This window comes from Anser anser (assembly GCF_964211835.1).
Source record: "Anser anser genome assembly, chromosome: 15".
Taxonomy (NCBI): domain Eukaryota; kingdom Metazoa; phylum Chordata; class Aves; order Anseriformes; family Anatidae; genus Anser; species Anser anser.
The window spans coordinates 4311415-4324274 of NC_139736.1; the positions used below are offsets into that span (position 1 = coordinate 4311415).

Sequence of the window (12860 nt, forward strand, 5' to 3'; positions counted from 1 at the left end):
TGGTTTAGCCAGGCTTTGCTGCTAGAGGGAAGGTTCCCCAATGATCCCTGATGCTAAGAGATACAGAAAAATCCATTCTAATTCACTGCAGAACACTGCTGCAAGTGCTACAAGTTCCTGTTTTGACAGAAGATGCTGAGAAGGGTAGAGACATTGCAGGGAAACCAACAGCTTTCAACCATATAATCAAAAAGATTGCAATTACAACAGCAATTGAGAATCTGTCTTTTTCTGGTGCAAGGACTGACAGAATGCCTCTCATGCAAATGCACACAAGTTAGCCAGACGTGCTGCTGTTTATGCTGGTCAGATCAGGGCACCTGCACAGCGCTCTGAGTCTGGCTTGCAAGCCCCATTAAATATTGAAAATTAGTTATAGCACTGAAAGGGAATTAAGCAAAACTGCAGTTTATTTCAGGCAAACAACTCCATTCTGTATGTTCTATCTGATTATCGGTGGTATAACAACGCACCCAACCAGCAGCGCTACAGGAAAACAGAAATGCAAAATCTGGAAAAGAACTGCCAGAAGGAGGGGTTGCTTTCCTGACACGGCTCACACGTAGGCCAGTGTTCAGAGAGGATCTTGGCCCTTCAAACATTTACACCTGGTGGCTGGTAGCTTCAAAGCTTGTATCAACATCTAGCTGGAGCTGAGGAACTCTATTGAGATGCAACCAGATCAGCTTTGTGTGCCTGCCCCCTCCCCAGTACCGCTGCTGTGATGCAGCTGGAGGAAGCACAGAGGGCTCATCCATCTCCTCCAAAGAGAGACCACGGCAAAGCCTTGGCCACTGTATGAGTGCACATTTTCCTTCTGTTCCCAGTAATGTTCCCACTAATAACAGCCACATCCCATACAGCACACAAACATTTACTCAGTCATTGCCATATCTCACGCCTTCCCTCAAAATCTCTGGTCTGAGCATGCAAAAGCTTTCATTCCTTTTTTTATTTCTCCCGATACTCTGCATACCCAATTTGAAAGGCAATTAAATATCAAAGCGGTAGCTGCCTAAGACATACAAGAGAGAGATGGGTAAGTGCAACTTGCAACTGTTAGTTGCTGCAATTAGTTTCAAAAAGTTGGTATCGTTCTGATCTATGACACCCCACAGCAAACACACATCCTCCTTGATCCTGCCTGCCACACAACTAGTCTCTCCTTCTCTGAAGCTCCTTTTTAATGGTCTCTGAAGAACAACCCTCAAATGCCTTGCAAACCATCATTTGAAAAGGGCACCGCATCCATCATTTTTTGCATCCATCCTTCTTTGCTTAGGTAGCTGCTTCGATACTACTTCGTGAGCGTTTTCCAACACAGTGGGTGATGGACAGGGCTGAGAAATTTTTCCCAGAGTTTTCTGAAAGTCTGAGCACCGCGACTCTTCACAGCTTTGCAAAATTTCCCTTCTGCTGTTAACCATGCTCTGGCTTTTTCAGAATTATCTTGTTTGATTATTTTATGAATGCGAAGCTCCAGGTGCCCTGACATGTAATTAATATTACAACAAAACCCCACCAGCATTTAACAATTATTCCAGAAGGAACCCAGCAAGTCTATCACCTAGAAAAACCCTCCTTTGCACCAGCTGCCAACCTCGGGAAGCCAACACCAGACTCCCTCCAAAGGCCATCCTGAACAGGTGGTTTTTGCAGCATGCCTGGAATATCCCCAGATTTGGAATACTTCGCAGCCAGTGGGTGCAGAGAGCACTTCCAGAGTCTTGGCACTGCTGCAGGAACCATCCTGCCAGCACTGCCCTGTCTATTTTGTAAGGCGCTCCAACAAAAGCGCCTCTGATGACTGCAGATGTGGCAGCATGACAGGGAGGGAGGCAACAGCTCGGGCAGGCCGGTCCTCAGCTGCAGAGGCAACCAACTTTTCCTGCAGATCTGATTTCCTCATTCCTATCGAGAAACAAGTTGCACTTGGAACCAGCCTACGTCTCCAAACATTATGCTGCAGCTTCACAGTCTGATGTTAAGGTAAAAAGTGCCTGGGGAGCTGGGGAATCATGGCAGCACCCAGAAGAAAAGTCTCTGCATCCTGAGCAGAGGCAGGTGGCTATGGCTTTTTCACCAGAAACTTGTAATTGAGCTTCCAGATGCCGTGGATGGGCTCCCTCCATCAAAGGCACAATGCTACCACTGCCCTTACCATGTATTCCTACTCTTTCCCCAGACCAAAGTCAGTCTTAGTGCCTTGGGCACACTCAGCCACCCCCAAAGAAAGAAGCCCCTGCTGAAGAGAGGGATCACATCGGCTTAGATGAGGTGTCACAAACAATAAAAACAAATAAACAAAAAAACCCCCACACTTACTGGTTTTCCTGATGACCCCACAGACGTACAGAAACATAAAGATGGTTAAAAGGGCAAGAGATCTAAGAAGAAATGCTGAGAAGCAGCTGGATCCAGAAAACGAACGCATTACTTGCTAGGTATAACAATACCGATTCAGCCACTTGATTTCTGTCCACTGCTAGGAGAAAATACTTACCCACAAAACTAACATAATTTCTGTACCCAAGCCAAATCCTTCTGAGACTGCCAGAAGTCAACATAATAAAGAGGAGAAATACTGGGAACACTTTTAGATGGGCTGCTGCCACTTGAAATAGTGTCACTTGGACTTGCCATGAACAGAAAGAGGGAATTTAAAACTAGGCCACCTGCTGATAATCTGTGCGCTAATTAGTCCATTATCCCTACTGAAAGAGAATACTAATTTAGTGTAAATAAGGCCAGTGCCTTTCAGAAGGGACTTTTATGAAACTTGTGTACCTGCACACGCATCATCTGACTTCAGCCTTTCACCTTTGTTTGTGTTGATGCTGGAAAGGATAAACCTACTCATTAGTCTTGATACATAGTTTTTTCTTCACATTTCCTTCAAAATAGGCAGGAACTGATTGCTCTGTCCATGTTTCCAAGTATCTTCTAAGGTCTACTCCAAACGAGGTACTAATAACTGCCCTGACCAGCAAGGAATTCTCCAAATTACAGTCCTACATCCCCCTCTGCCCTGATGAAAATCAAGTGCCAGAAAAATAAACGTTCTGCATGACAACATAGACAGCTTATACTACAGGATTACTTTCTAGTGTTTTTTAAACTATTGGGTAAACAGAAATGCTGCAGGGCTTTCTGCTTTGTTTTTCCATTTTCCCCGCTCTGCGTCGCCCTTCAGTGCGGCTGTGGCTTTGTTACCTTGGAAACCTCCATAGGCTGGAGCGTGATTGGGCGTACTGTGACATTACCGACTGTCAGCCAGGGGTGCACGGATGCCCATGCAACAATAAATACAGAAAATGAGAGGCTATTTACGTATTTTATTGATAGCACGGAATGCACAAATGCTGTTCAGAGGCAGAACAGCCACCAGAGCTGGCTAGCTTAGTCAATGGGAAATTTGAAAATAGTTCCAATTATGTAAGTATATATTTATATTAAGTTACTTGAGAAGAAACGGCTTTTGGAGATTATTTCTAAAAATGTAGATGGCAGCAGCTTCTCTTGGTTGACATGAAGTGCATATGCTGTAAGAGATGAGGTGACCTAGAAGGGCAAACAGACTTCTCTGGACATGGCAGCCCTTGCTCATTGAATGTGTCATCTGCAGCTGACTTCCACATGGTGCCCAACTTGTCGAAATCACTTGAGAACTTTATTGGAAACGAGCTAAATCATATTCCCTAACAAATGTTAAGTGGGAACTTACAATACGAGAAAAGGAAAATCAGTTAGACTGTAGCAAGCAGCTTGGAAGACCAGAGCATCGCCAGCATTCAGCGCTGACTGATAACGGGTGCAATCTGTGAGAATGTTACCTCCTGAAAACAGTTTTTCGAGACCAAAAAGATGCATGAGAACAAGCAAACATACAACACCCTTCCCTACCGCCCAGTAAAACTGCTCTTCCATGGCTGGATGACACTGCAGATATATTATCAAGTTTCTGCACGTGGTGAACACCAAATTTCTTCAGATCGTCTGTCCAGTGCTTTGTCCACTTGACTCATTATCTAAAAGCCTATTATTATTAATCATTTAGAAATTACACTTTTAGCACTCTCTTGCTCCATACCTGCCAATTAAACTACTTTAACCTCATTAACAGTACTGGTGCTTGGCTTTCATGACATGGAGTAAGTTAACCACTTGATTTATGAATTTTAGAGTACTGCTTGGTCTGCTAGATTTTCTCGTCATTTCTCTCTTGTTCTCCTCTTCAGGAGGGAGCTCAGAGGAAGGCTCCCAGGCAGCTGTGTTGTAAATGCAGTCAGTCAGCCTGAGAGTTTCTCACAAACTTCTTCTTCATGTTTAGTAAACCCCACGAGACTTGAAGCCAGCGAGCTCCCTTCTTTTCCATGTAAAATCTTGACACCTCAGGCAATAGGGGTAAAACTGAGAAGCAACAAGATGACACGTGGGTTGAAAGCAAAAGCACAGTTTTTGGCCTTGCCTGCCCTTACATGAATTGTATTAAGTGAAATTTGAGATCCACACAAAGATGTATTAGAGGAAAACAGCATCAAGACCCACCCCCCCCCCTTTGCTGGAAAGAACCAAACGTTTGGAGCTCTTATATAAAAAAGATACCTTTAACTTTTCATATAATAGGAAACACCCTTCCCTGCTAAAAGAGATGGAGACTCTGAAATTCTCAGAAAACAGCTTGTCTGTTAAGATATCCTTTGAGAACAGAAACCAAAAGAACAGAAAAGACAAACAGGAAGAGCTAATAGGTACACAAATATTTGAAAACAGAGCGGTCAAACATCTACAGCCACCTCTGCTCCCCTCCACCCTCACCTCCTGTCTATACCAGCCAACGTAAACAGCATTTTCAGGCTGATCAAAAGGCAGCATCTCCTCTTGCTACCTCTACTGGGAGCCTATTAACATTTCATGCCTAAAAGCACTCCCCACAAAAAAAAAAAAAGCAAGCATCAAAGACATTATACAGAAGGGCTGCATATCTAAACCCCAAGGAAAAACAGGAGGCACATTTTGTTCACATACTCACATGCACAAACAGATTCACGAAAACACAAGAATCTCAACTGAGACCTTCAGGCTTGACAGCAATACACAGTAAATAAATAATCTTAATAATAGCATGAGAAAACAAAACAAACCCCACTTTCTTCTGTGTTGCACGAACAGTGCATATAGAAGGCAGTAATGACACCCTGTAAGACAACTTCTGCGCATTACCAGGAAATACCACATGGGGCATTGAAATTAATGTCAGAAGGTGCTAGAGCTAAATTCATGATCATGCTCAGCGAACTGTTTTAATGACAGGTTTAATGCTGGGTTGTTACAGTGACATGACCAAAGCACTGTGGGTTTAATCTGGAGGTAACACTTGTGCCTCGCACAGACAGCAGCTCCAGCTACACCAAGGAAAGCTGCCGACACGCTGGGTCGGCCATAGGGCAGCGCAAAGCAGCAGGCTGTCCGTGGTAATTAACAGGAGGTGAGAGCCAGGTAGCCAGGAAAAGCAGCTGTAGCTGCAGGTGCAGAAAAGCTACAGATGAAAACTGTCATCTTCTTTCACTACTTGCTGCTCCTTGATTTATTCTTGCTGGAAGGGTCAGGGTTGGAGTGGTTTGGCCCACTGCTCGCTTCTTGTGCTGTCAGCTCAGATTCGTTAGGCTGTCAGCTGACAACACACAATTTGAGAGACAGATTTACCTTTCTGTACGTCCCTTGAAGTCTGCCTATTCACCCATGGCCACTGTTGGGCTTCTGCAGACCATAATCACTTTACTTCTTCTTAAAGGGGACGTGAGACAGAAGATAGGGCACAGCCAAAGGTATAATGCTGGCATACAACCACCTTCCTTGGAGAGCAGAGTCTGAAAGCAACCCGAGATCCTTTAGTGCTAGCTTAATGTTGTGGACTGGAGTGTTTCGAAACCCGAATGCTGGGCTCTCACAGCAAGTGCTGTCCCTGGCAGGTTACTCATTCTCCGCTTACTCCCCCTGTAGCACAGGCAGCAGTTATCACCACAGAAGACCAAACTTCCAAAGCTTAGTGTTTGCTGCAGCTGTCTAAAAAAGGCACTGTGAAAACTTCAAAGCACATCCCATACTTCAGTCACTGCAGCCATCCAGACCGTGTCCAGGCAGTAGCTGCAGCCAGCTGGTTATTTTGCAGCACATACTTGTTTGCCCAAAAGCACTCCGTCTTTGCAGTCTATGTGCAGAAGGGGATGTGCAGCTCCTTACCAGAGAGGTCAGCACACGCTGACTGACTGGTTGCGTTTGCCTTTCCGTGTAACACTGGAAAACTGTGAATATCTGCCAAGGACAGATCTGGAATCTGCCCTGGCTTGGTCCTGCTTGTGATTCCCTCTTGGGACATTTTAATTTTAAAATGTGATGTGAACAGCCTGAGGAATAGGACATTTTAAAGTCACCAAGACAGACAAATAATGACAACAGTATGAGGCAGGCATGGGAATGGCATTTCAAAGACTCTCCAGGATTCGGGGGGAAAATTGCTAAGCACTTGGCAAGGCAAAGGCAAACACTTACCTCTGACTCTGATACTTCTAAGGGCTTCTCATTCAGGCCCAAGCCCTCGGTCAGCACGGCTCCATTGTACTTGTTGCAGATATCCTCATCAGAGTAGTGCAGCCCTCCCGGGCTTGGGCGAGGAGGAGACCTAGGAAACATAGCAGGTCAGTGTATGGGATATTGTTTTTTCTCTGAAACGATACAGTTAAAGAGACAATTAAATCATGCTTAGAAGCTAGTGTCACAGCCTAGGGCAGTGACTTGGGCAGTAAAGTCCTCCCTAGATCCTCCAGACAACAGTCTCATTTTGCCCATTTAACAGCTGCCTGAACCTAGATGAAAAGCCACTTCCAGGAGCGTGGTGTTCCAAGCTTCTTACCTGGTTCCATTTTTCTTTGAGAAGGTGCTCTTGATGTTTAGGTGTCTGCTGTTGAGCTCCAGGGCAGTGAAGCCTCCGTTATCTAAGGTGACCGACTCTTCCACATTGGAGATGGTTTTACCTGGAGCCAGGCAACGAAAAATTCAGCTGAAACATGGGTATTTTTCCCCCAAGTACAACTGTAAGGAGTCACTAACTTCCCCTTCTTTACGTTTTATGACATTATTATTTTTTTTGAAAATCTCTTTACCTTTGTTACTGGCAAATGAGTACAAAGTGGAAGAAAGGAGCATATCAGGAGTGCAAAAAGGCAGAAGGAGCCAAAAGAGGGGATTAAAGGAGTCATGGAGGGGATGTGTTTCATTTGGAGGTATCTAAAATAATGCAGATGAACTGTGCTCCACATGTGCTTTTTCTTGTCTTTTGACTATGAACGGAATACAGGTGAGTAATTCAGGTAGCCATTGAAGATGCCCTAAACCAGGTGACATGAATCCCATTTTTGCTGATGGAAGGAAAGCAAGACAAAGTAAAACCAGGAAATGCAGAAAAAAATAAAAAATAAAAAAATGGGGTGACAAGAAGGCAGCAAAGCAAGAGAAAGGGTCAGTGGGCAGCAAACAGGAAAAAGATGTCAGAGCTGTAATGAGGATAAGACATAGGCGTGAGACATCACCAGACAAGGTAAGGCAGGGAAAAGGACAGGGGACTGGCAGAAGAGGGAAAATACAGCAAAGTATACTTTTTTTTTTTTTGTGATCAAATATAGCAAGAGCTTATTCTCTCCCATGCTCTTCTTTATAATCCCAAAGGTATGAGCTCAGCTAGTGTCCTGGGGAGAAAGACTGGTTGCACATTGCCACTTTGCAGCAGACAGGTACTTTATCCTCAACTTCAATTTCAATGCTACATTAAGACTCAGTGTGAACGCTGATATCTGACAGTACAGGTCAGACCTGTCTTTTCATGTCTGTCCCCCAAACACAGAGCAAAACTAAGAAGATGAGCGATTTCCTATGAGCTATGCATACAAATATGTAATAGCATTAACTTGGTAAAATGCCGTGGTATTCTTTCATCTCATATCCCATGGGACTAAAATCTGATTTTCTAACGCTTTTTAGAAGTGAATTATAAAGAAAGAAAAGATCTTCTCTTTGGGACTGGATTGCTAAATACTGCCTGGAAGATTCTTTCAAGACTCCTTCATTACATTAATCCTTTAGAATGGGCAGTGCGAAGACTCATCCACCTGATCCTACTCATTAATGTGCCTTTTTGGCACCTTCTAGCAGCAGAGCAATTTCTTGCTGAAGGTGGAGAAGGCTATCTGAGAATTAACACACATGAACAACTCTTCCATGTAAGAAGAAGAAAAGGTTAAAAACAATATTCAGTGCTCCAGAACAAGGTGCTTTGAAAGGGGACTCTTAACATTCCTAGTTACAGAGCAGGTAGTTCCTGTTTCCTTTCAAGGAGGAGACTGGTAAAAATTGTAAGTAAAGGAAAATTCAAAGCTAGATGCTCATGGTGCCTTAAAGTCTAACAGGTCCAGATAACAAAGACTTCTAGCTCCTTGGTCCCAGCCCAATAACTGTAGCTTGGCTTAGGGAATGAATGTGAGATGCTGGGCACCCTATTTAATGTAAAAGAGTTAAGATATAGTCCTCAAGCATACAGGCATAGGATATTTGCACTAGGTATGGATATGGAAAAGCAGAACCCTTCTTCTCCCCCTCTATCAGGGAATGACAACTAAGCTAAATAAAGACTCAGCTTATTCATTTTTTGTGGTCTGCCAAGCATTTGACCCAGACTTCTTGGCTTTTGCTACAGTCCCCGGGACTTCCAGATGCTGTCCTGTCCAAGCCCATGGCTGGTTAACTTCCAAAACCTGATAAGATCCAGCACTCTTTGCCCAGTAAAGCTATGGGCAAAAGCCATTTCTACCAAATTAGATAGTAAAAATATCCAAGTCTTCTGCCAAACAAAATACCTATAAAGAGAGTCCATGCTGTTGAAATCACAGATTCAAAGGGAGGACATTTCTAATTCCTGCAGCTCTTGAGAGTACGTGTACAGCGCAGAGATGATGTCTTACCTGTGCTGCAGTTCTTGTACTTCTTGCTCTGGCCATGCAGGACCAATGCAAACACCACCAACAGGATCAGGATCAGACTTGAGAGTGCCATCACCAGCAGAAACCACCACTCCTCATAGAAAGGGGCTTCTGTTTGTGCTGAAAGAGCAAAAGACAAACAACTCCTTATGCTCCTTCAGAATTTGCCCTTCTTCCCCACAGTGAGCGACATCCATAACAGTGCTCAGGACAGAGGTGTTCAAAGAAGATAACCTAGCCCACTTGAAAATAAGACCCTCAGAAAGCTTTCTGACACTTCTAGATCGCAGAGAGAACAGGAGCATACGACAGCTCCAACATCTCCACGAGCATCTCTCACACTTGGAGCAGCGCTGCAGAATCCCTTAGCTAAGAAGCAGTTATCACCAAGTGAAGGTAAGAAGGTTTCTTCCCACAGCCCAGCACACCTGTATTTCTCAGCTACTGTGGTATGCTTAATACTCCCTGGGTCAAAAGAGCCACTAATATACTTGTCACGACCCATGGCTACTCCACCTTTTAAGAGGCTTGCCTTGCCAAAATGCTGCTCAATGGCTCTTTGAAAAATACAGCTAGTGCCAGGGAACAAAGTACATTCGAGTCATTACCTCCGTAGTTTAAACCCCAAATTCCAACATTCACTCCTGTTCTATATGGTATCGTCAGTGACTTAAGCCAAGCCCAACATGCGGCACGTTGACATTAATTCAGTTCCCTGAATTTTGTGTTATCTCAAGTCATTTCATTCCATTTGACCTCAATTGGAGGCACAAAATGATACTAACTTCCTTTTTCTAGAGTTATCTTGCCACTCTGGTTTGAAGTAGTAAGTACTATTATTTTTTTTTCAGTGATATTCTCTTTGTCAGCATCCCTCAGCTCTGAGAAAAAGTGCTGCCACTGTAGCACAAATCAGCAGTTGTATATTATTTCCCTGTAGTCTGTAAGGTAGGAGAACACCCAGTAAGAGTGGGTGATGCCAGGAGACCAGCTTCAACCAAAATCCTCATTATCACTGAACCCAGGCACTCTTTTTCCCCTCACTGTCCTGGACCCTGGATCTAAAAACGTCTGTTGTAAGCCTTACGATATGGGCTTAAATTTGTTCCAGATCACTGGGTGTTCTGTAGCAGTGAAAAGTAGCCACTATCTTTCTTTTCTAGGAGGCCAGTCCAGGCCAACAAAGACCTAAAGGCAAACTGCACAAGCCATGCTGGGCTGAGCAGATTCAGTGCAATTTATACCTCCCTGTGCTAGCTGAAGTGGTCAGCCTAAAATGCTGTATACTTTTACGACTGTGAATCTCAATGGAAACCTCTTACTTTCATGCAGCAATTTGAGATGAACACTGAAGCATCAAAAGGAGGTGAATTAAATAGTTCTGTTCAAGCGGAGAACTTACAAACAAGCGGTTTATTTATAAAAAGCATCAGAAGGAGCTGCATGCCTGGCTTCAAGGGAATAATGTCTTCCGGGAAAGGAAAGACTGACATGATTACTGACCCTTTACATTGTGTTACAGCCTCTGTGAAACCACAGATAGGAAAAACACTGACTCTTGGTGTTTGAAGTAGGGTGTCTATGCCCTTGTCCTGAAGGAGAAAAGGAAGGGTAGCACTCACACTGAAATCCATAGACAGCTCTCACAGGTTAAGTGGTTAATTGTGTAAGGACAAATGCAGCCATGATGGCGATAGCAGCATTTGCTACTCCAGCCTGCTGGGTAATCGCTGAGTGGTGTTTATGCTTTTCACTCGAGAAGCAGAGATAAAAGCCACTCCAGAGACTGGATCATTGCCAGGTTCTCGGGACTCTCCAGAACTTTGAATCACAAAGACGTTTTATCAGGTTCTTTTATTCCTCATCTGTCTTTGCTGACACAGCAAGGATGAGACCTGTTGCTCAAAGCAATCTGGAGTACAACCCTCTCTGCAAGGGTAACAGGAGAACTGAGAAAAACTTTTACAAGGGCGAGCTTCCCACTTCACAAGAAGCCATTGAACTCGAGCTGTCCAAACATGGCAAAGCTGAGTGGAATTTGCTTTTCAAGGTATGGAAGCTCCTTCAAAAAATCACAATGCTGGTTTGTTCAAAGGGACTCTGGAAGCATGCTCGGGCCATAGCCCTGTTTACCGGGAATAACCACAACAGAGCAGGTGGGTGAGAAGAGTCCGTGAGCACCACCAACAAGCTGTTGTGATGAAGGGAGACTGGAGGTATCACAATATGCTGGAATTACCAGCACAGAGGATATCATGAATAATTTCGGGAAACTATACTTCTACATTCTTGAGCGCTAAATACAAAATAACACAGAAATTGCTTATCACAGAACCTTGGGAACAGAGAAGAAAGGAGAGTAAACAAAACAACATACGAGGAGAGGAGGAAGAAGAAAAAGCAAACACATCGTAGACTTTGTAAATTAGTCTTAGGCAAGAAATCTTATATGTAAACACTCACAAACTTCCTGAGAAGGTTGTCAAGCTTAAAAATGGCACATGACTATTTTTTCCCTTGAGAGTAAAGTATACTGTAATAACACTGCTTTTGTCTTAAAATAAGTGAAAACAAGCTGGTCTTGATGATTTATTGTAACAAGAGAAACTTTGTTTTTTTCTCCTCCGCTCCCAGTAAGAAATTCCATTGGAAAAGGTAACAAAAAGCTTGATTACCTGATACTGCCACAGAGGGAGCGCTTGGTTCTCCATAGCCAATTTCATTGACAGCCACCACCCGAAATTCATAGGTCACACCCTGTTTGAGTCTGTCCAGGCTGACTGTGTAGGAGGTAGCGCTGCGAGGGATGTCCTTCACAAACATGTCCCACAGTCCTTCATCTGGAAAAGCAGCAAGGAAAGGAACAGCATTAACTGTGTGACTTGGCACCTCCTTCTGCTCGTGGAAAATAATTGTCATTAATTGTGTGCTTTAACCACAGGCAGTGGACATGCTTACCCGAAGGCTGCTCAGTGATACACACAAATGTCAGATTGCCCTGCAAGACCCCATCTGTAAAAGGATTTACTCGTGACGGGGGTCTTACAACAGCCCAGATGGAAGAGTTCTCCGCTAAAATCTGCAGCAGCACCCATGGTGACCTAAGCTGGCTAGAGCAGCTGCCAGCCATCTGGGTCCCTCCTGACCAGGTATGGTCGCTGCATCTGCATGCCTGTTAGTTGACAGAGCAACTAAGCCCACAGCAACCTGGTACTTTAATGAGTCCTAACTGCACGGGTTTTGCCTGCTTTTTACATTGCAAAACTGACTTCACTATCCCAGTGCATAGGTTAGGTTTGCAAACAAATGTCAGATTTGGGTCTTGGCAGGAAGCACCGTGGCCTTGCATGAACTGGTGCCTGGTGGACTGGTGCCACTGGCGTGCTGCTTGCTTCACAATATCAATATAGAGACATCCTTTTGCATGGGCTGGACTGCAGCATGGCACAGCCCACAGAGAGAGGCAGCAGGCACTGCACTTCTGTGCCATGCATTTTTAAGCAGGAACGAGTTTTTGTTTGTATTATAAAGCTCTAAAAGTTGCTGGAAACACAATGCCTTCTGCATAACTGATGAGAGTGTTTCAGTAGGGTAATCTCAATTCTCAACAGCCATACTGACATTTATCCTGATGTGCATCCTGACGAGGCACCGTTCCGGTCTCTGATCCATATGCGTAATCTTATATTCACTTGACTTCAATGGAAAGAACTTTCAACAAGATGGATGCAGTTACCAGTAAGAAGAAAACCAACTATAATTAAAGATGCCAGTCAATAATTTTGAGTGCAGGAATCAAACATTAATCTAAACAGACTGCTTTTCTGT

General features: G+C 44.1%; 1 protein-coding gene across 10 annotated transcripts in view; it reads right to left on the reverse strand.

Annotated features, from left to right (window-relative positions):
* SDK1 (sidekick cell adhesion molecule 1) overlaps positions 1-12860 on the reverse strand; it is a 395409-nt gene that overhangs the window by 6345 nt on the left and 376204 nt on the right. For all 10 annotated transcript variants that reach the window (XM_083799697.1, XM_083799700.1, XM_083799699.1 and 7 more), the window contains 4 exons: positions 11708-11872; positions 9015-9152; positions 6914-7034; positions 6553-6682 (listed from right to left, as the gene is read on the reverse strand). In XM_083799697.1, the coding sequence (XP_083655823.1) occupies positions 6553-6682; positions 6914-7034; positions 9015-9152; positions 11708-11872 (554 nt within the window). The remainder of the gene's footprint in view (positions 1-6552; positions 6683-6913; positions 7035-9014; positions 9153-11707; positions 11873-12860) is intronic.